The sequence below is a fragment of the Schistocerca gregaria genome, chromosome 1 (genome assembly GCF_023897955.1).
Source record: "Schistocerca gregaria isolate iqSchGreg1 chromosome 1, iqSchGreg1.2, whole genome shotgun sequence".
Taxonomy (NCBI): domain Eukaryota; kingdom Metazoa; phylum Arthropoda; class Insecta; order Orthoptera; family Acrididae; genus Schistocerca; species Schistocerca gregaria.
Genome location: NC_064920.1, coordinates 682,446,350 through 682,471,012, shown reverse-complemented (window position 1 = coordinate 682,471,012; position 24,663 = coordinate 682,446,350). Strand labels below are relative to the sequence as shown.

At 40.0% G+C, this 24,663-nt stretch overlaps 1 protein-coding gene and 1 long non-coding RNA gene across 8 annotated transcripts in view; one reads left to right on the top strand and one right to left on the bottom strand.

Moving 5' to 3' along the window:
• The window catches only part of LOC126363410 (USP6 N-terminal-like protein), a 273,601-nt gene that overhangs the window by 147,060 nt on the left and 101,878 nt on the right, over nt 1-24,663 (bottom strand). For 2 of the 4 annotated variants that reach the window (XM_050007959.1, XM_050007961.1), the window contains exon 8: nt 10,788-10,901. The exons of the other annotated variants lie outside the window; for them this stretch is intronic. In XM_050007959.1, coding sequence (XP_049863916.1) covers nt 10,788-10,901 — 114 coding nt within the window. The remainder of the gene's footprint in view (nt 1-10,787; nt 10,902-24,663) is intronic. 4 annotated transcript variants of the gene reach the window in all.
• The window catches only part of LOC126363523 (uncharacterized), a 155,407-nt gene that overhangs the window by 85,662 nt on the left and 45,082 nt on the right, over nt 1-24,663 (top strand). The window lies entirely within an intron of this gene.

Below are 24,663 nucleotides of genomic sequence, written 5' to 3'. Positions count from 1 at the left end.
CAAACTGCCTTAGACGACACTGCGAACACCTCGTGGTTTATGCAAGATGGTGCCCGGCCACATCGCACGGCCGACGTCTTTATTTTCCTGAATGAATATTTCGATGATCGTGTGATTGCTTTGGGCTATCCGAAAAATGCAGGAGGCAGCATGGATTGGCCTCCCTATTCACCAGACATGAATCCCTGTGACTTCTTTCTGTGGGGACACTTGAAAGACCAGGTGTACTGCCAGAATCCAGAAACAATTGAACAGCTGAAGCAGTACATCTCATTTGCATGTGAAGCCATTCCACCAGACACGTCAAAGGATTCGGGTAATTTCATTCAGAGACTACGCCATATTATTGCTACGCATGGTGGATATCTGGAAAATATCGTACTATAGAGTTTCCCAGACCGCAGTGCCATCTGCTGTTGACAATTATAACTACTGTAATTTCGAAAGTTTGTCTGCCTGAAAATGTACTGTTGTCCCAAGCATATTGCAACAAACGGTGTATTTCTATCGCTGCTCGTTTAGTTTGTATTGCCGTTTCAAATATACCGGTCATTTTTGAAACACCCTGTATATTCGCTTATCATATTCAGTCTGTCTATGGAAGAAGATTCACGATGAATGACAACATCTTTGAGACTCTTTACCACTAAAAATGAAATTTCAGAACAGAATTCACATTTATCAGACTTCTGATTGCAGTGTTCATTTTGAATGACTACTGTATACAAATAAGACACAAAGCGACTTTCTCGCTATTCAAACACTAAAAGTAGATTGACCTACTGCACTAATCACTGCAGTGAATGTTCAGTTCCCCCACTACTTAACACGTTACAGGAAAATGGAGGCTAATTTCTGACAGTCTTTCTTAAATAATTGCCCATTAATCTATGTCTATATAATACTTATTTTCCAAGACACTACACCTGTTGCTTCATGAAATCCAGTAATCATCCCTGTTCAGAAATGAGTTCTAATGATCTCCAGTCTTGACTTCTTGCCTAATGTACATGTTTGTTTCCATTTTGGTATCTATTTTTATTCTGCATGATCACTTAGAAGTTCTAAAATGGTGTAGAATGGTCACACCCTTTGTTTGATAAAATGTAGTAAAATTCCTTTTTGTCCCATGTGGTCCTTGACAAGCCCATTTCTTATTCGTTTTCTTATAGCAGAACGTGTTATGCATAAACTTCTTGTTCTCTGCTAATTCTGCTAGTATATAACTTCTGACATTTCTGGTTTACAATCTGCAGCTTCATACTGAACAATTATTCTTTATGTTTTGTCTTATTTTCATATTAAAACCCCCAATTACTGCATAGTAGTGGGATTTGAAGCAGTTTATCTACCTCAAAATTAGAGTGTGAAGAAGTCACTGTATAGGCTTGGGCATTTACCACAGAATATTTTTTTCTTTAATTTTACAACCAAGGAGGTTAGAATGTAGGGAGACACCCTTACAATGAAAAAGCGAAGCCTTCCTCCGTCACATTGGTGATTCATTATAAAATGTTAGTATTGCAGTGTTGCTCTTCGACCTAATTAAAGCAGGAGTAAATCGTTTGGTTATTTTGCCGCAAAGTACACCATGTTCAACGAGTGAGAATTAGCATTAAGGTTTCAACTGTCTGATGACGAACACTCATCCACAATGGTAGTTGTTTCAAAGTGCATACTCAGACCTGACTGTCAATTCAGCACACTGACACTAAGCCAAGGTGGCGGGCAGGCTTCAACTGACATCAGTGTTTGGCATAAATAATGCAATTTCTCCTTTATTTTAACCTCCTTATTTACTACAAATCTTACCATTTTGTTAGAGATTCCTTCGCTATCTTCCTACACCTGAATTTCCCCCCTGCTCTATTCCTCTGTAATATATCATAATGCTCTGATTTTAACTAAATGTGGTTTCCATTTTTTTGCTTCATTTCATATAAACCTACACTCCTGGAAATTGAAATAAGAACACCGTGAATTCATTGTCCCAGGAAGGGGAAACTTTATTGACACATTCCTGGGGTCAGAAACATCACATGATCACACTGACAGAACCACAGGCACATAGACACAGGCAACAGAGCATGCACAATGTCGGCACTAGTACAGTGTATATCCACCTTTCGCAGCAATGCAGGCTGCTATTCTCCCATGGAGACGATCATAGAGATGCTGGATGTAGTCCTGTGGAACGGCTTGCCATGCCATTTCCACCTGGCGCCTCAGTTGGACCAGCGTTCGTGCTGGACGTGCAGACCGCGGGACACGACGCTTCATCCAGTCCCAAACATGCTCAATGGGGGACAGGTCCGGAGATCTTGCTGGCCAGGATAGTTGACTTACACCTTCTAGAGCACGTTGGGTGGCACGGGATACATGCGGACGTGCATTGTCCTGTTGGAACAGCAAGTTCCCTTGCCGGTCTAGGAATGGTAGAACGATGGGTTCGATGACGGTTTGGATGTACCGTGCACTATTCAGTGTCCCCTCGACGATCACCAGAGGTGTACGGCCAGTGTAGGAGATCGCTCCCCACACCATGATGCCGGGTGTTGCCCCTGTGTGCCTCGGTTGTATGCAGTCCTGATTGTGGCGCTCACCTGCACGGCGCCAAACACACATACGACCATCATTGACACCAAGGCAGAAGTGACTCTCATCGCTGAAGACGACACGTCTCCATTCATCCCTCCATTCACGCCTGTCGCAACACCACTGGAGGCAGGCTGCACGATGTTAGGGCGTGAGCGGAAGACGGCCTAACGGTGTGCAGGACCGTAGCCCAGCTTCATGGAGACGGTTGCGAATGTTCCTCGCCGATACCCCAGGAGCAACAGTGTCCCTAATTTGCAGGGAAGTGGCGTGGCGGTGCGGTCCCCTACGGCACTGCATAGGATCCTACGGTCTTGGCGTGCATCCGTGCGTCGCTGCAGTCCGGTCCACCCGGCCTCCCGCATGCCCACTATACGCCCTCGCTCAAAGTCCGTCAACTGCACATACGGTTCACGTCCACGCTGTCGCGGCATGCTACCAGTGTTAACGACTGCGATGGAGCTCCGTATGCCACGGCAAACTGGCTGGCACTGACGGCGGCGGTGCACAAATGCTGCGCAGCTAGCGCCATTCGACGGCCAACACTGCGGTTCCTGGTGTGTCCGCTGTGCCATGCGTGTGATCATTGCTTGTACAGCCCTCTCGCAGTGTCCGGAGCAAGTATGGTGGGTCTGACACACCGGTGTCAATGTGTTCTTTTTTCCATTTCCAGGAGTGTATGATATTCAATTTTATGTTATTTAACAACTCTTCCTGTTCCACAGCCTATCTTCAGATTCTGAAGTTCTATAATTTATTGCCATGAACTATGAACCTTGCTGTTGGTGGGGAGGTTTGCATGCCTCAGTGATACAGATAGCTGTATCATATGTGCAACCACAATGCAGGGGTATCCGTTGAGAGGCCAGACAGATGTGTGGTTCTTGAAGATGTGTAGCAGCCTTTTCAGTAGTTGCAGGGGCAACAGTTTGGGTGATTGACTTATCTGGCCTTGCAACATCAAACAAAACAGCCTTGCTGTGCTGGTACTGCGAACGGCTGGTGAAAGCAAGGGGAAACTACAGCTATAATTTTTCCCAAGGGTGTGCAGCTCTACTGTATCGTTAAATGATATGGAATCCCCTTGGGTAAAATATTCTGGAGATAAAACAGTCCCCCATTTGGATCTCCAGGCAAAGTGTACTCGGGTGGATAGCCGTTATCAGGAGAAACAAAACTGGCGTTCTATGGATCGGAGCAGGAATGTCAGATCCCTTAATCAGGCAGAGAATTTGAAAAGGCAAACCAATAGGTTATAACTAGATATAGAGGGAGTTAGTAAAGTTCGTTGTCAGGAGGAACAGGACTTATGGTCAGGTGAATACAGGGTTACAAATAGAAAATCAAATATGAGTAATGCAGGAGTAGGTTTAATAATGAATAAAAAAAATAGGAACATGGGTAAGATGAACAGTATAGTCAATGCATTACTGTGGCCAAAATGGACATGAAGCCCACACCCAGCACAGTAGCACAAGTTCATATGCCAACTAGATCCGCAGATGATGAAGCGATTGAAGAAATATATGATGAGATCATAGTTGACATTTGGTTTAAGAATCACGAAAGAAGGTTGTATACATGGAAGAGGCTTGGAGATACTGGAAAATTTCAGATTGATTCTATAATTGTAAGGCAGATATTTTGGAACCAGGTTTTAAACTGCAAGACATTTTCAGAGGCAGATGTGGACTCTGACCACGGTTTATTGCTTATGAACTGTAGATTAAAACTGAAGAAACTGCAAAAAGGGTAGCAATTTAAGGAGACGGAACTTGGATAAATTTAAAGAACCAGATGATGTTGAGAGTTACAGAGGGAGCATTAAGGAATAATTGACAACAATAGGGGAAAAGAGTACAACAGAAGAAGAATGGGTAGCTTTGAGAGAGGAAATAGTGAAGGTAGCAGAGGATCAAGCAGTAAAAAGATGAGAGCTAGTAAAAGACCTTGGGTAACAAGAGAGATATTGAATTTAATTGATGAAAGAAGGAAATATAAAAAGCCCTAAATGAAGCAAGCAAAAGAAAATACAAATATCTAAAAAATGAGACTGACAGGGAGTGTAAAATGGCTAGCAGGAATGACTAAGGGCAAATAAGGATGAAGAAGCATACACCACTAGGGGAAAGACATACGCAGGAAAATTAAAGAGACCTTTGGAGAAAAGAGAACCAGCTGTATGAATATCAAGAGCTCAGATGGAAAACCAGTCCTATAGCAAAGAAGGGAAAGCAGAAACCAGGGATTGACGGAGGACATCGAAAGGGTGCAAAAAAAGGGCAGCTCGTTTTGGATTATCATGTTATAGGGGAGAGAGTGTGGCAGATATTATACACGAGTTGGGATGGAAGTCATTACAGCATAGACGTTTTTCGTCGCGGCGAGACCTTTTTACGAAATTTCAGTCACCAACTTTCTCTTCCGAATGCGAAAATATTTTGTTGGGCCCAACCTACATAGGTAGGAATAATCATCAAAATAAAATACGAGAAATCAGAGCTCGAACAGAAAGGTTTAGGTGTTCGTTTTTCCCGCTCGCTGTTCGGGAGTGGAATAGTAGAGAGATAGTATGATTGTGGTTCGATGAACCCTCTGCCAAGCACTTAAATGTGAATTGCAGAGTAGTCATGTAGATGTAGATGTAGGAGTATATAGAGGGTCTTTGCAAGGGAGACACAATTGAGGGCAATATTAAGGAAATGGAAGAGGATGTATATGAAGATGAGAGGGGAGATATGATACTGCATGAAGAATATGACAGAGCACCGAAAGACCCAAGTCAGAACAAGGCCCCAGGAGTAGACAATGTTCTGTTAGAACTATTTATAATCTCAGGGGAGGCAGCTGTGACAAAACTCTTCCATCTGGTGAGAAGATGTACAAGATGAACAAAATAACCTCAGACTTCAAGAAAAATATAATAACGCCAATTCCAAACAAATTGGGTGCTGACAGGTGTGAAAATTATAGAATTATCAGTTTAATAAGTCATGGTTGCAAAAATCTAACATAAATTCTGTACAGAATATGAATGGAAAAACTGTTGTATTCTGAACTTGGGGAAGATATGTTTTGATACTGCAGAAATGTAGGTACACACGAGGGATACCAACCCTATGAATTCTTTGGAAGATAGGTTAAGGAAAGGCAAACCGATGTTTATGGTATTTGTAGACTTCGTGAACGCTTTGGACAATGTTGACTGGAATAATCTCTTCGAAATTCTGAATGTATCAAAAGTAAAATACAGGAAGCGAAAGGCTATTTACAACTTGTAAAGAAACCAGATAGCAGTCATAAGAGTTGAGGGGTATGAATGAGAAGCAGTGATCGAGTAGGGAGTGAGACAAGGTTGTAGCCTATTCCAGTATTATTCAATCTCTACATTGAGCAAGCGGTAAAGGAAACAACTGAAAAATTTGGAATAGGAATTGAAGTTCAGGAATAAGGAACGAACACTTTGAGGTCTGTCGAGGACATTGTAATTATGTCAGAGACAGCAAGGACTTGGAAGAGCAGTTGAACGGAATGAACAGTGTTTTGAAAAGGGTATATAGGATGAACATCAATAAAAGCAAACTGAAGATACTGGAATGTAGTTGAATTAAATCAGGTGAAGGTGATGCTGAGGAATCAGATTAGGAAATGAAACACTTAAAGTAGTAAAGGAGTTTTGCTATTTGGTCAGCAAAAGAACTGATGATGGTCGAAGTAGAGAGGATATAAAATGTAGACTGGCAATGGCAAGAAAAGCATTGATGAAGGAGATAAGTTTGTTAACACCGAGTACAGATTTACTCTTTTCAACCTCTACTTGGAAAATATAATTGACCAATGCTAATTAGATGACAAAGGAGTAGAAATTGGAGGAAGAAGAGTAGGGTGTTTGAGGTTTGCTGATGACATGGTCCTTCTAGAAACAGGGGAAAAAGAATTACAGGATTTGGTGGACACCATTGCAACTAACAGAAAATAATATGGAATGAAAATTAACACAACTAAAACAAAAGTACTGGCACTAGGAGGAAGTAAGGAAACAAAAATTATGCTGAATGGAGGTGCAAAATTTTAAGTATCTTTGAAGCAGGATAGAAACCGACTGGAAGTGCACCACAGAAATTAAAACAAAGATAGCAATGATGAAAGAGGCGTTTTATAAGAAAAGGAGAATTTTCTGCAGTGGTCTGGACAGAGAATTCAGAAAGAGACTCATAAAATGTCGTGTACGGAGTGTTTTCTATATGGCACTGAAACATGGACTATGAGGAAAAAAGACAAAGAAAGGCTGGAGGCCTTTGAGATCTGGACATGGCGGAGGATGGAAAGAATAAGTTGGATGGACAAAGTAAAAAATGAAGAGGTACTGAGAAGAGTGGGAGAGAAAAGACAGTTACTAGATGTAATAAAGAGAAGAAAAAGAAATTGGATTGGGCATATATTAAGAAAGAATGACGGACTGATAAAAACAGTTTTAAAAGGTTATGTAGAAAGGAAAAGGAAGCGAGGAAGGAAGAGATTCCAGATACTGGATGACATGATGGACAGTACAACATACAGCAGCCTTAAGAAGGAAGGAATGGATCGCAGAAAATGGAGAGGCAAAGGACCTGCTAATATAGCAGATAACTGATGATGATGATGATGATGATGATGATGATGATGATGACAGATTTAAGTGTTAGGAAGTATTTTTTGAAAATATTTGTATGGAGTGTAGCCATGTATGGAAGTGAAACAAGGATGATAAACAGTTTAGACAAGAAGAGAATAGAAGCTTTCAAAATTGGTGTTACAAAAGAATGCTGAAAATCAGATGGGTAGTTCGCGTAACTAATGAGGAGGTACTGAACAGAATTGGGGAGGAAAGAAATTTGTGGTACGACCTAATGAGGAGAGTGGATCAGTTGGTAGGACACATCCTGAGATATCAAGGTATCACTAATTTAATACTGGAGGGAAGCATGGGGAGTATAGATCGTACAGGGCGACCAAGAGATGAATACAACAAGCAGATTTAGAAGAATGTAAGTTGCAGTAGTTAGTTTGAGATGAAGAGGCTTGCACACAATATAGTAGCTGCCTCAGACCAGTCTTTGGACTGAAGACCACCACTGCAACAGCAACAGTAGCACAAATAAAAAGTAGATGAGACTTAAGTTTGTAAGGTTTATGTTATTGCTTATAAGGTGTCTCCAATTCAGTTATTTGTTAAGTCACCATTTGTAGCAACTTGTTTTAATAAAATGAAGACTATACATGTCATATCAATACTACTGAGTCCCTTAGACTTTCTCAGGAGAGTGGGAATTTCAGATCTGAAGAGGAGTCAAGCAAGGCAATTCCATATTACCAAAAGTAAGTAAAAATTTCAGGTCTTCAAATTGAGAAAAATGGAGGGTTATGTGTTAATGGAACTTACCTAAATCATCTGTGTTTGCTGATGACATTCTACAATTTACTTCAGTGTACACAAACTTCAGTAGCAAATCGAAAAAGTTAATAGAGCAAGTTCAAAAATAGACCTGAGAATACTTTAAACCAATAATCAATATGTCAAACAGAAAATTGTACAAATTAACAATGAATTTGTAGAAATATTTGATGAATTTTGTATTTGGGGGCAGCTGCAGGTAATTAGATGGACAGCAAAACAGTAAAAATGGCCTGGGGTGCTGTTGCAACATTAACTAAAGTTTTAAAAACTAGCCTTCTGATATGTCTGAAATGATAAGTTTACAAGTAATGTTCAATACCAGTTTTGACTTACAGTAATGAAAAATATACTTTTCATGAAAAAAATGGAGGAAAATATTACAGTTTGTTAACAGTGGAAGGATTCATGTTGAAAATTACGTGGAAAGAGAGAAAAATCAAACAAACTCATCAGGGAACGGGCTGAAGTAGGATATGTAATTGTGGCTGTAATAGCAACGAAATGGTGAAGTGCAAAAAAGATATATAGTAAGGCAAATGGGCAGTGGATGGACTAATGAAGTTCACGGCTAGATTCTAAGAGGTAAGTAAAGACACCCTAATGGAATGTGAGTACATGGCATCAGAAAAAATGGATGGAGGATATGGAAGCACATAGCTGAGACCACAATGCATGACTCAGTCTGGAAGATGCCTTTATCTAGGAGTGGATATCAAATGGAGAGATATTAGTTTGTCATATGTGCCTCATGAGAATCTCACAAATGCTTGCTATGGAACATGTACTTGCTGAGTTGTGGATATTTATTACTTTGCATTGCAAATACTATGATTATTTATTTTGCAGATCACAGGTATACACCATCACTGAAAATGGATTTGCGTTACTGACTGAATAGCTTATCACAACATTTTCATGTGTAACTATACCAAAAGAAATAGGTGGAGTTACGTTTTATGTCAGTATGGAATAAAGTCTGAGGGGAACTTACTAGTCTGATTAAAATTACACAATAATTGGTACTTCATGCTGTGGCACTTAGTTTCTTCCACTCAAAGATCTCACTGTTACACACTAATCATATGCTGTTGCCAATGTTGCACAAGAAAGCGTCAGTAACCTCAGTGGCATATATACACAATCCATTATCAAGCTCTGCTGAAGCCCACTGAATTCCTACTGGCTGCAGTGAGTGAAAACTGCTTTTTTCCCATGCTCACAGCCAAAACCTTAAGTGAGATTAAGGCTGACATAAAATATGGCAAAGTTTTACTGCCATGTGACAAATGTCAAATAACAACTTGTCTTAATCTAAGTATGTTCAGAAACATAATTTCTGTAAAAGAATAAAAGTGAAAGATAAGTATAAAACAGCAAAGGTGATTATGAAACAGGCTTATTACTTGAAAATTTTGGTAGTTATGGTGTTGGAAGTAAGCGAATGGCATGAGGGTTAGTAAAATGATAACGCTTTTTAGTCAGCATATATTCTTCACCAACCAATTAGGAAAAATGGTGAGAATATAATATCCCATTGACATCAAGATCACTATAAAGAGAACATTGGTGTATGAACAAGGAAGGACAATTAAATTAGCCAATTACTTGTTAGAAAGTATTCTGGAAAACAACAGAAAAACTAATTAGGGCAGTTTTTATTGACTGTGAATCTGCTGTTTAATTTTTTTAAAAATTATGCAACTGGTTTTAGCCAGAGACCATTTTCCAGTACAAATCCGTACAAGAAAATGATCTCTCATCAAAACCGGCCAGACAATTAAAAATAAACTATACAGCAGCTTCACGTGTTACATATGTCATTTCTACAATAAATTATGGTTGGTCAGATAAGCATTTGAGCCATGCTTCAGCTAAATATGAGTTTGGCAACCTTACCATTGCATCTCACTCAGTTCTTTGGAAGTAGTGGCTACAGATCTTGTACAAAACCAAATGGCAAAAAGGAAAGCAAATAAGTGAACTGGAATTTCTCAGAAATCATGAAATTAAATTTCACAGTTGTTGTCACTTATTTACTCCCTGTTGCTTCACCTTTAAATTTCTGGTGACCAGTTCTCTTTTGATAAAAATTCTAGGTGAATGTTAGCATGTTACCATATGTTTCTACTATTTTTCTATACTCCAGTACATGGCATCCTGTACATTATTACACACAACAAAGCAGCAACAGTCTTTGAGTTTTTAGTCAGGAAAAAATGTAGCTTTCAAATGTAAGCTGCAAACTGAACTTTAAATAATTCTCAAAATGCCACTTACACATTTTTTAATGATGAGGTCTGGTCCGGAGGACCATATAATACAACAAGTAAGATTTCTAAGGGGGAAAAAAACTACCACCTCTGATGCGCTGGTGTACACAAAGTTGTTAGCCAAAGATGGTCATCTTGGTTTGACAACTGGGTTTACGAAAGTTTCAACACACATACAATCTAAGTCTACACTTCATGATACCTTGTTGAAAACTTCTCGTGAGAGCAGCTCCATTAGAAATGTACTTTCTACTGCAACTCAGAAATCTACAGATTCCAAAATCATAAAAGAATCTCTACAGTAGAAGGAACTGATGATCACTACTGCAGTGTAAAATGATTATGTTGACTAATTATCTACTTTAAAAAAAAACTAATGCCTGAAAAACTGAAAAAGGCATGCATAGTAAGTCTTGGATTAGGAAGCAACGTAACCTTGATGGCATAAGATTGCAAGCAAGTCACTGCTGCTGCCACAGACACACCTGTGCCACTTCCATCCTCTGCAGTGTCTTCACCACACAGCCAACGCACTGCTGGCCTTGTCCCATCAGGACTCAATAGGGCTGCTGTCACTGTATTTTCCTGAGATGTTTTTCCTATTAATATAAATAGTGACACGAAAAGATATAAGGAGAAATAATTGCAACATCTACTCAAATTGCATCACATAATCCCTGTGTACGGAACTATAGCCACAACAGCAAACTGGGAAAAGGCTAAAACATAGCAATCATTTAAGATTTCTTTTTTTTTGTTTTGTTTAAAGTAATGTTTTATTGGCATCTGGTTACTACAGATGAATTACTCTAACTTACATTTATCTTATCATAAAAGAAGGAACAGTGCATACTAAATCAGCATAAGGTACTTGAAAAGCAACTTTCAGATAAGCCTGTCAACAGAACAGGTCATGCAGATAACAATATAGGAGTTTTGCATATGAATACAGAGAACTGTCTAAAACAATAATAAGATTTGATTTGTACACCAGTCCTCAACAATACTGAGTTCAACCTGGAAACTGAACAATTTAAGTAACCTGGTATTGAAAAGCAAAAGTAAATGACAGACTGCAGTTTACTCTGAAATTTAAAAATTTTGAAATGGGGTTATTTGCTACAAGTAAACTTACAGCATTTCAACTGTGAATACTAAATTATCACAATATTGCAGGAAAGTTACCACCTGTAACTGCAGTGACTGCGAAACCACAAGGGAACAACACAAATTTTAAAATATGCACACACCCAGCTGATATATTTGATGTGTATGTTAAAGGTGCCCCTTTGTACAACAAATTACTTGACATGACTATATATGTATTGGAAGTACACATATGGTATAATCTTGGGGCAAATAATTAAATGGCACTAGATAAAATCAGAGAGGTCCAATCACAAATTCGTGCAAAATGCTGTTCATAAAAAAAAGTTTCTCCTCCCAAATAATAATAAACAATAATAATAATAATAATAATAATAATAATAATAATAATAATAATAATCTCTGATGCTGTGAAAGCATGAAACCACGTGAGCCAAAACTATTCAGTCATGGAATGAAATATTTATTTCACAGAATGTCAGTAAAAATCTAAACAAAGAAAAACTATTCAGGAAATAAAACACAGGCCAGTTACAGTAATAGGCTCCAAACTACTGCGAGAAACTTAAATACAGAATGAATGGACTGTGCCACAAGGAAGTCTTTCAACTTTCAATTGAAAAATAATTATTTCTTGAATTTTTCAGTTCTGCTGAGAGCCTAATAAAAATGAAACCTTTAAAACAGTGCATACTTATAATGATTAAGAATTCTTATCAAACTTCAAATTTTTGAGTGCTCACTATACGAAATCTGAAGTTCCTTTAGAATGAGTGCATACTGTTACCCACAAATGCCTTGATGGAATACCGTTGGTGGCTGGTGATAGAGTGGGCCCACATAAAAGGGGGGGGTGGGGTTAGCAGCTCCTGTAGTGTGGGTGATTGGTATTGGAAGAGTCTACCACAGTGATGTTGACGCACAATGATGGAGATGGCTATCTGAAGGGTCCAACGTGGCACGATGACCATCAAGGGGTGATAAAGGAAGTGACGGGATTACTGGAAAGTGTTACTGTCACTAAGATCACAGTGGAATGATCACTGTAGTGAAGCCATGAGATCGGGGGAAGCAATCAATGTCGTTAGCCAAAACAGTACCATTGCAGTACTAAAGTGGATATGAGTATTGTCTTTGAGGAGATGCAGATCGAGATCAGAAAGAAGCTGGTCAATCTGAAGGCCATTAACAGATTAAGTAGTACATCTACATACAAACTCCTCAAGCAAATGTATGGTGTGTGGCGATGGCACATTGTGCCACTACTCATCATTTCTACATCTCCCCCACTGCGAATAGAGTGAGGTGAAAACAGTTGCCTGTATGCTTCTGCATAAGTGCGAATTTCTCTTATTTCACAATACACTGGTGGCAGTAGAATCATTCTGCAGCCAACTTCAAATGCTTGTTCTCTAAATTTTCTCCATAGTGTTTCGTGAAAAGAACAGTATCTTGTCTCCAGGGATTCCCATTTTAGTTCATGAAACATCTCCATCATACTCACTTGCTAATTAAACCTGCTAGTAACAAATTTAGCAGCTGAATTACTTCAGTGTCTTCCCTTAATCCGATATGGTGGGGATCCCAAACATTTGAGCAGTCCTCCTTTACAGATGAACCACACTTCTCTAAAATTCTCTGAATTAACAAGTCAAAAAATTCTCTGAATTAACGAGTCAACCATTTGCCTATCTTGCTGCTGTCCTCACGTGCTCGCTCCATTTCATATTGCATTGCAACATTATGCCTAGATAAAATTTTAAAAAGCAGCGATCAGTATAAAAGGCTAAAAATCAATGCTGTGGTAGTGTAATGGCTAGCACACCTGCCTAGTAAGCAAAGAGATCAGTGTCCAAGTTCCAGCCATATAAGCACAAATTTTGTGATCCTTACTTCTACGGAGCTCACTCCATCTGGCACCACCTGCAGCCATAATTGTGTGGAAAAGCCTGAAGATGGTCTGAGCTGCTAACAAATAAAAATCTGAAAACACAATTGAGACTGTTTTTATTTTATTTTTAATGTATTATGCCTAGATATTTAACTGATGTGACTGTGTCACGCAGCACACTGCTAATATTTTATTCGAACATTACAGCATTGTTTTTCCTATCCATCTGCATTAACTTTAGTTTTTCTACTGTTAGACCAATCTGCGATTCACCACATCAAATAGAAATTTTGTGTAACCACCCTGTATCCCTGTACAGTCATTCCATGGTGACATCATCCTGTACACCACAGCCTCATTAGCAAACAGATGCAGATTGCTGCTCACCCTGTCTGTCATATCATTTATGTACTATTGGTCCTACAACATTTCACAAGGGAATTTCTGGCAACACCCTTGTCTCTAATGAACACTTGCCAAAAGGACAACATACAGTGTAAACAGAAGATGGAAAAAGGGGAGGGAAGGGACTATTGATTTCAGCTGTATCAGGACTTTACATGGAATCAGCGGTGATGAGTCAAAATGTGTCAAACCCGGGATCTCCTGCTCACTATACAGTTGCATTAACTATTATGCCAGTGTTTATCGCAACTGCACAGACAATCTCGACATACCTCTTGGCTGACGCACATTCCCACGCAGCGCAATCCCTGTTTGTGTACTCCATGCTCGCTACTTTGAGATTCATGCAGGAGGTCATAGATAATTGTGCATCTGCACCGAAAGCGGTTGATTCATTTGCCCATCGAGTAGAATCAATTACGTGAACAGACACCACACTTTCTTCTCCTATGTTCTAATACTTAAGAAGTCTTTGAGCCACTCACATATCTGGGAACCTAATCTGCATGCTCAGACCTTTGTTAATAGTCTGCAATGGGGCACTGTGTCAAATGCTTCCTGAAAATCTAGGAATATGGAATCTGCCTGTTGCCCTTCATCTGTGGTTCACAGGGCATCATGAAAAAGGACACAATGAGTTTCATGTGAGTTATGCTTTCTAAATCCATGCTGATTTGTGGTCAAAAGCTTATCCGTCTCAATGATATTTATTGCATACAAGGAAATTTATTACATTGAAACTTGTAACATACTCAACAAATCTCCAGCAAACTGATGTTAATTATACTGGTCTGTAATTCTACAATTCTGTTCCCTTATTATTTCTGTATTTAGGAGACACCTATGCTTCTACCCAGTTGCCTGGGACTTGGGGCTGGGCAAGAGATTCATAATAAATGCAGACCACATAAGGGGCCAATGCCAAAGCTTATACACTGTAAAACCCAACTGGGATTAGACCTGGACCTGGCACATATATTTTCAAATCTTTTGGTCGATTTTCTGCAGCAGGGATGGCTATCACTATGTCCTCCATACTGGAGTTTGTGTGACAATCAAACAATGGTATGTTTGTACGATACTGAGCTGCATGAATGATTTCGTATGTGTGAAATTTAAAACTTTAGTTTTCCTTTCACTATCTTCTATTGTCACACTAGACTCGTTAGCAAGCAAGCAACTAGATAGAGGCATTCGACTCGCTTAGCAATTTTACTTAGGATAAGAATTTTCTTTTGCTAAGATATGACAGTGGTAGTGGTTGTATGCTTTTTGCATTAGTCTTTCTACAGATGGATGAAGTTCTACAAACTTTTGCCAGTATCATGGAAGTAATATGCCTCAATCACTTCAACCTTCTGTAACTGAATGTCTATGCTCAGGCAGAAACTCAAGTTCCCTTTCTACAGTTACATAAATTATGATAAAAGGACTTTTGATCTTATTATAGCCAATACCATTATTTTTAAGAAATAGAATATTCTGTCGTACAGGCTAAATATTTTTACTCACAATAATAATCCTTAGACAATTTTTATACGGGCAAAATTGTGTGAACTTTCACCAGTTTGGCCACTGGAACAGCCAAATTTTTATGGACAATACCCTGTAAGTCTTCTCCTCTAATCTCTTCTACTACCCATTTTCTGTGAATTGCAATACGAAAAAGGTTGTGTGTGCTACAGTAACTAGCTCTTTAGGACTCAACAGAGCCTTCTTCAGAAGAGAACTTTGTTTCTCCAATTATTTCACACACCTTTTATTTATCTGCTCACATGTAAGGCATACGTAAGGCACCATACTCAAATATATATGTGAAAAAAATATTTACAAACGTAAACAGTGTCCCAGGAGGAATGGTCAATATTCAGGGATATGACAATATAATTCAATTGAAGCAAAACACTTCATATGGACATATGTCCTATTTTGAATGGTTTCCAAGACAAGACACATTTATTTGTGGAGGTATATTCTGTCTATGCAACTAATTGTAGGCAGTTTGTTTATTACCATAAGCTTTTCGCTTCTTTTATTTGTGAAGCATCTTCAGTAGCCTTACATGTTTCTTTTTATACAGGCTGAGTTGGCATCCCTTAGCTCCCAGCTTCAGGCAGTGTTGGCTTCGGTCACACAGCTTGAGGCTGTTGCCAATGGGCATCACTGTGGGGGTCCGGATGGGGGTTTGACGGGGACGGTCAGCTTGTCCCACACATCCCCCGATTGGACTACGACTGTGGCTGCCCGGGATACTGCCCACATTGAGGCTGATCCCTCACCTGTGGTAGAGTGAGAGGTCGTCTCTAGGTGTGGCAGGGGGCGAAAGACATTCCGGAGGGCTAAACGGAAGGCCTCTCCAGTTTGTCTGACGAACCAGTTCCAGGCTCTGTCTCCGGCTGATACTGATCTTCATCCAGAGATGGCTGCTTGTCCTGTTCCAGAGGTTGCCCCTCAGTCTGTAAGAGATGGGCAGTCGCAGAGGGTGGGCTTACGTCAGGCACGTAATGGAGCCCCTTAGGGATATGGCAGCAAGAGAGGGGAAGAAAACCAATGTGCACTCTGTGTGCATACCGGGGAGAGTCATTCCAGATGTGGAAAGGGTCCTTCCAGATGCCATGAAGGGTACAGGGTGCACCCATCTGCAGGTGGTCGCTCATGTCGGCACCAATGATGTGTGTCGCTGTGGATCGGAGGAAATCCTCTCTAGCTTACGGTGGCTATCTGATTTGGTGAAGACTGCCAGTCTCGCTAGCGGGATGAAAGCAGAGCTCACCATCTGCTGCATGGTCGACAGGACTGACTGTGGACCTTTGGTACAGAGCCGAGTGGAGGGTCTGAATCAGAGGCTGAGACGGTTCTGCAACTGTGTGGGCTGCAGATTCCTCGACTTGCACCATAGGGTGGTGGGGTTTCGGGTTCCGCTGGATAGGTCAGGAGTCCATTACACGCAGCAAGTGGCTACACAGGTTGTATGGCGGACTGGGCGGTTTTTTAGGTTAGATGCCCTCGGGCAAGTACAGAAAGGGCAACAGCCTCAAAGGATGCGGGGCAAAGTCAGGACATGCGGGGACCGAGCAGCAATCGGTATTGTAATTTTAAACTGTCGAAGCTGCATTGGTAAAGTACCGGAACTTCAAGCGCTGATAGAAAGCACCAAAGCTGAAATCGTTATAGGTACAGAAAGCTGGCTGAAGCCAGAGATAAATTCAGCCGAAATTTTTACAAAGGCACAGACGGTGTTTAGAAAGGATAGATTGCATGCAACCGGTGGTGGCGTGTTTGTCGCTGTTAGTAGTTGTTTATCCTGTAGTGAAGTAGAAGTGGATAGTTCATGTGAAATATTATGGGTGGATGTTACACTCAACAACCAAGCTAGGTTGATAATTGGCTCCTTTTACCAACCTCCCGACTCGCAGCATTAGTGGCACAACAACTGAGAGAAAATTTGGAATACATTTCACATAAATTTTCTCAGCACATTATAATCTTAGGTGGAGATTTCAATTTACCAGATATAGACTGGGACACTCAGATGTTCGGGACGGGTGGTAGGGACAGAGCATCGAGTGACATTATACTGAGTGCACTATCCGAAAATTACCTCGAGCAATTAAACAGAGAACCGACTCGTGGAGATAACATCTTAGACCTACTGATAAGAAACAGACCTGAACTTTTCAACTCTGTAAGTGCAGAACAGGGAATCAGTGATCACAAGGCTGTTGCAGCATCCCTGAATATGGAAGTTAATGTTGTTGTTGTTGTGGTTTTCAGTCCTGAGACTGGTTTGATGCAGCTCTCCATGCTACTCTATCCTGTGCAAGCTTCTTCATCTCCCAGTACCTACTGCAACCTACATCCTTCTGAATCTGTTTAGTGTACTCATCTCTCGGTCTCCCTCTACGATTTTTACCCTCCACACTGCCCTCCAATGCTAAATTTGTGATCCCTTGATGCCTCAAAACATGTCCTACCAACCGATCCCTTCTTCTAGTCAAGTTGTGCCACAAACTTCTCTTCTCCCCAATCCTATTCAATACCTCCTCAATAGTTACGTGATCTATCCACCTTATCTTTAGTATTCTTCTGTAGCACCACATTTCGAAAGCTTCTATTCTCTTCTTGTCCAAACTAGTTATCGTCCATGTTTCACTTCCATACATGGCTACACTCCAAACAAATATTTTCAGAAATGACTTCCTGACACTTAAATCTATATTCGATGTTAACAAATTTCTCTTCTTCAGAAACGCTTTCCTTGCCATTGCCAGTCTACATTTTATATCCTCTCTACTTCGACCATCATCAGTTATTTTACTTCCTAAATAGCAAAACTCCTTTACTACTTTAAGTGTCTCATTTCCTAATCTAATTCCCTCAGCATCACCCGATTTAATTGGACTACATTCCATTATCCTCGTTTTGCTTTTGTTGATGTTCATCTTATATCCTCCTTTCAAGACACTGTCCATTCCGTTCAACTGCTCTTCCAAGTCCTTTGCCGTCTCTGACAGAATTACAATGTCATCGGCGAACCTCAAAGTTTTTACTTCGTCTCCATGAATTTTAATACCTACTCCAAATTTTTCTTTTGTTTCCTTTACTGCTTGCTCAATATACAGATTGAATAACATCGGGGAGAGGCTACAACCCTGTCTCACTCCTTTCCCAACCACTGCTTCCCTTTCATGCCCCTCGACTCTTATGACTGCCATCTGGTTTCTGTACAAATTGTAAATAGCCTTTCCCTCCCTGTATTTTACCCCTGCCACCTTTAGAATTTGAAAAAGAGTATTCCATTCAACATTGTCAAAAGCTTTCTCTAAGTCTACAAATGCTAGAAACGTAGGTTTGCCTTTTCTTAATCTTTCTTCTAAGATAAGTCGTAAGGTCAGTATTGCCTCACGTGTTCCAACATTTCGACGGAATCCAAACTGATCCTCCCCGAGGTCCGCATCTACCAGTTTTTCCATTCGTCTGTAAAGAATTCGCGTTAGTATTTTGCAGCTGTGACTTATTAAACTGATAGTTCAGTAATTTTCACATCTGTCAGCACCTGCTTTCTTTGGGATTGGAATTATTATATTCTTCTTGAAGTCTGAGGGTATTTCGCCTGTCTCATACATCTTGCTCACCAGCTGGTAGAGTTTTGTCATGACTGGCTCTCCCAAGGCCGTCAGTAGTTCTAATGGAATGTTGTCTACTCCGGGGGCCTTGTTTCGACTCAGGTCTTTCAGTGCTCTGTCAAACTCTTCACGCAGTATCGTATCACCCATTTCGTCTTCATCTACATCCTCTTCCATTTCCATTATATTGTCCTCAAGTACTTCACCCTTGTATAAACCTTCTATATACTCCTTCCACCTTTCTGCCTTCCCTTCTTTGCTTAGAACTGGGTTGCCATCTGAGCTCTTGATATTCATACACGTGGTTCTCTTCTCTCCAAACGTCTCTTTAATTTTCCTGTAGGCAGTATCTATCTTACCCCTAGTGAGATAAGCTTCTACATCCTTACATTTGTCCTCTAGCCATCCCTGTTTAGCCATTTTGCACTTCCTGTCGATCTCATTTTTGAGACGTTTGTATTCCTTTTTGCCTGCTTCATTTACTGCATTTTTATATTTTCTCCTTTCATCAATTAAATTCAATATTTCTTCTGTTACCCAAGGATTTCTAGCAGCCCTCGTCTTTTTACCTACTTTATCCTCTGCTGCCTTCACTACTTCATCCCTCAGAGCTACCCATTCTTCTTCTACTGTATTTCTTTCCCCTATTCCTGTCAATTGTTACCTTATGCTCTCCCTGAAACTCTGTACAACCTCTGGTTCTTTCAGTTTATCCAGGTCCCATCTCCTTAATTTCCCACATTTTTGCAGTTTCTTCAGTTTTAATCGACAGGTCATAACCAATAGATTGTGGTCAGAGTCCACATCTGCCCCTGGAAATGTCTTACAACTTAAAACCTGGTTCCTAAATCTCTGTCTTACCATTATATAATCTATATGGAAGTTAATAGGAATAAAAAAAAAAAAAATAAAAAAAAGGGGGGGGGGAGGAAGATTTATCTGTTTAGCAAGAGTAATAGAAGGCAGATTTCAGACTACCTAACAGATCAAAACAAAAATTTCTGTTCGGACGCTGACAATGTAGAGTGTTTATGGAAAAAGTTTAAGGCAATTGTAAAATGCGTTGTAGACAGGTGTGTGCCGAGTAAAACAGTGAGGGACGGGAAAAACCCACCGTGGTTCAACAACAAAGTTAGAAAACTACTGCGAAAGCAAAGAGAGCTTCACTCCAAGTTTAAACGCAGCCAAAACCTCTCAGACAAACAGAAGCTAAATGATGTCAAAGTTAGCGTGTGGAGGGCTATGCGTGAAGCTTTCAGTGAATTCGAAAGTAAAATTCTATGTACCGACTTGACAGAAAATCCTAGGAAGTTCTGGTCTTTCCTTAAATCAGTAAGTGGCTCGAAACAGCATATCCAGACACTCCGGGATGATGATGGCATTGAAACAGAGGATGACACACGTAAAGCTGAAATACTAAACACCTTTTTCCACAGATGTTTCACAGAGGAAGACCGCACTGCAGTTCCTTCTCTAAATCCTCGCACAGACGAAAAAATGGCTGACATCGAAATAAGTGTCCAAGGAATAGAAAAGCAACTGGAATCACTCAACGGAGGAAAGTCCACTGGACCTGATGGAGTACCAATTCGATTATACACAGAGTACACGAAAGAACTTGCCCCCCTTTTAACAGCCGTGTACCACAAGTCTCTAGAGGAACGGAAGGTTCCAAATGATTGGAAAAGAGCACAGGTAGTCCCAGTCTTCAAGAAGGGTCATCGAGCAGATGCGCAAAACTATAGACCTATACCTCTGACGTCGATCTGTTGTAGAATTTTAGAAAGTGTTTTTGGCTCGCGTATCATGTCGTTTTTGGAAACCCAGAATTTATCATGTAGGAATCAACATGGATTCTGGAAACAGCGATCATGTGAGACCCAGCTTGCTTTATTTGTTCATGAGACCCAGAAAATATTAGATACAGGCTCCCAGAAGGCGTTCGATACAGTTCTGCAGGAAGATCTGCAGCGGATAGGCACTTGGTGCAGGGAGTGGCAACTGACTCTTAACATAGACAAATGTAATGTATTGTGAATACATAGAAACAAGGATCCTTTATTGTATGACTATATGATAGCGGAACAAACACTAGTAACAGTTACTTCTGCAAAATATCTGGGAGTATGTGTGTGAAATGATTTGAAGTGGAATGATCGTATAAAATTAATTGTTGGTAAGGCGGGTACCAAGTTGAGGTTCATTGGGAGAGTCCTTAGAAAATGTAGTCCATCAACAAAGGAGGTGGCTTACAAAACACTCGTTCGACCTATACTTGAGTATTGCTCATCAGTGTGGGGATCCGTACCAGATCAGGTTGACGGAGGAGATAGAGAAGATCCAAAGAAGAGCGGCTTGTTTCATCACAGGGTTATTTGGTAACCATGATAGCATTATGGAGATGTTTAGCAAACTCAAGTGGCAGACTCTGCAAGAGAGGCGCTCTGCATCGCGGTGTAGCTTGCTCACCAGGTTTCGAGAGGATACGTTTCTGGATGAGGTATTGAATATATTGCTTCCCCCTACTTATACCTCCCGAGATCACGAATGTAAAATTAGAGAGATTCGAGCATGCATGAGGCTTTCAGACAGTCGTTCTTCCCGTGAACCATACGCGACTGGAACAGAAAAGGGAGGCAATGACAGTGGCACGTAAAGTGCCCTCGCCACACACCGTTGGGTGGCTTGCAGAGTATAAATGTAGATGTAGATATAATAAACGTATTATGCGGTAGTTCCAATATGTTACTTTGTAAAATTTTGTTCTATTTTTCTCTTTTTTTAGGTTAGAATCTACTTTTGTAGCACAGATTTCATGATGTGAAATTGTTATTCAGTGTTGGTTACGATTTCCGTATTGCTAGCTCATGAGTGTGGTCCTGTAGATGTGTCCATTAGTTTCCATGCCCCAGTTGGCTGATTTCTGGTGTTCTTTCACCCACATTTGATTCAACACGTCGCATACGTCACTTGCACTTTGCATTTTGTGTTCAATATATATGTATTTCCAGTGTGTAGTGATGCCAACTGTCACTGTGTTTGTCTGTCTTCTTTTGGGGGGAGAGAGAGAGTTAATCTCTGTTTGTTATTGTTTTGGTGGCTAGCATGATCAGAGTGTGATTGCTTTGGATTTGGTCACTGAGTACCTTCTTATCGACTACAATAGCTCTTTGTATGTGAAAGTTTTCTTGCAATGTCAGGAGCTTTGTGTTCTGATTTTCAATTTGATAACTGTTGTGTCACGTTCCATATTCGATGGTTCTTATCCATGTTTCATCTGGCGTTTGGTGAAGGTAGAATGCCTATTTTCATATTTCCAATGTTGTGTATGTTCTTTATATCTAGTTTTGCAGTTCCTTCCTGTGCTGCCCAGATATATAGATTTACATTCTTGGGATTCTAGCTGGTATATACCTGCTCCTTGATGTTTATCTGACTAGTCTGTTGTTTCTAAATGTGAGTGGAGTGTGTTTCGTGTTCTGTAATCTATATGTAATTCCTGTTTCTTTAATATATTTGCTATCTTGTATGTGGCTTTGTGTTTGTATGTTAATGTGTACCGTTCTTTCTGTTAGTTATGTCATGAGTGTTATGGTTTTGTTCTCTGTGTGTGCTGTAGTGTCTGTGGAGTTCTTCAGTGTTTGTATTCTCTGCTTGTTTTCATTTTTCTTTAGTTGTGATTTAGTTTTTTGGTTGACTTTTCGTACTACACGGGTGCTGTAACCTTTGTATAGCTGAGTTGGATTGGTCTGTGGCTTTCTGAAGGTGTCAAATGTGTGTTTATAGTTGGCCTCTCGTTATGGTTATTTCCAAGAAATGTGTTTTTTATACCTATGTATTTGATATAAAGAACATATAAGACATTGTAAATACGAAAAGAGCCATTCTACCTTCATCAAACACCTGATAAAGCATGGACACGAACCATCCAACATGGACCATGACATGGCAGTTATGAGAGTGAATAATCACAACAAAAAGCTCCTCACAATGCAAGAAAACTTTTACATACAAAGAGCTACTGCAATGGAGAAGAAAATGGATAAGGATGATCAAATCCATGTAAGCAATAACACTCTGATTTTTCTAGCCACCAAAACAATAACAAATGGAGATCCAAAATGTAATCAGAATAAATAATTAATGAATTTCGTTCCGCCACCCCCCCCCCCCCCTCCCTACACACACACACACACACACACACACACACACACACACACACACACACACACACACACACACACACACACACAATGAAAGACAAACACAGAGACAGTTGGCATCACTACACACCGAAAACACACACGTGTTGAACACAAAATGCAAAGTTCAAATTATGTAAGTATGCAATGTGTTGAATGAAATGTGGGTGAAAGAACACTGGAAATGGGACAACTGGAGCATGGAGATTAATGAACACATCTCCAGGACCACAGGCATGAGCTGGACAATAATTTCACATCATAAAATCTGTGCTATAAAAGTTGATTCCAACCTAAAAAAAACAAGAGAACAATGTGATAAAATGTAACACAGTAACAAATTGTAACTACCAAATAATACGTTTATCATATATATAAAAAGAAACATGTATTACAGGCCACTGAAGATGCTTCACAAATAAGAAAAGTGAAACACATACAGCAATAAACAAACTGCCTCCAATTAGTTGCATAGACAGATCATATCTCCATGAATTTTGAAGCAACTAAGGAATGATGGAAAACAGAAATGATTATGAGAAGACACTTTTAATTTACATTTGTTTTTGGGCTAGTGGCCTATGTGTATGTGTCTTGCTCTAATTGCTGGGTTGGTCATGGTAGTACAGTTACAGGTAACTGGTCACAAAGGTTGCCAGACCTTACGCCATTATACTTTTGTTTATTGTGTTGGATAAATATGAAAGACGAACTGCTTGGTTGCATTATGAATACTATTGTTATCATTACAGAATGTGCACAGATACTCAGACAAGCAACGTAAAATATACTTCCAAGTGTGCAAAAATGCGTTAAAGTTGGTGGTAGGATAGTCAAACATATTTATTGTGAACTGTAAAACAGCTGTAAGGTGTAACATACAATAATGCTTAGAAGTAAATGTGTTAAAACACATATTTTTCAACTGATACTTTGTAAAATGTGTGTTTTTATGTTTGCTAACAGTTTATGCATTTAAACCTGACAATGTATTGAATAACACAGAAAATAAATAACAATGTACATTGAATGTTACACCTTGGAAATCGTTTGGAATAGGGCATATGCCCAGATTAAGTTTCTGGATTCAAATTATTCTTCCTGTCATATCCCTAAATACTGACCAGTCCTCCTGGGACACCCTGTATATAGAATAATTTTATCTCTGATATTTATATACACATTATTCACGATTTTGAAACTACACACTTAATTTATGGACTAAATTATTAATAATGCATATTAAAAAGAGGAGCTCATTATAAAATATGAGTAACTCCATTTTCCATGTTATTTAGAAGTGAACTGATTGCAGTTGTGTGTGTGTGTGGTTTAATGATTAAACTACAAGGTCATCAGTCCATCCTACCTGGACCAGGTAAGTCAACGGGGCAAAGTGCATGAAACCCAAGGTAAGACAACCCCAAGGTCTACTGAAGATCAACGAAGCCTAGAGAAGCGAACAAGGAAGAAGGAAAAATGTGTGTGTGTGTGTGTGTGTGTGGGGGGGGGGGGGGGGGGGGATAAAGGCGGGTGAGGTGTCCATCCAGGCAGCAGCCACAGACCCCAAAGGTAGAAAGTTTGATGGTGGACATACCTCCCACCTCTTACCAGAGGCACACCACACAAC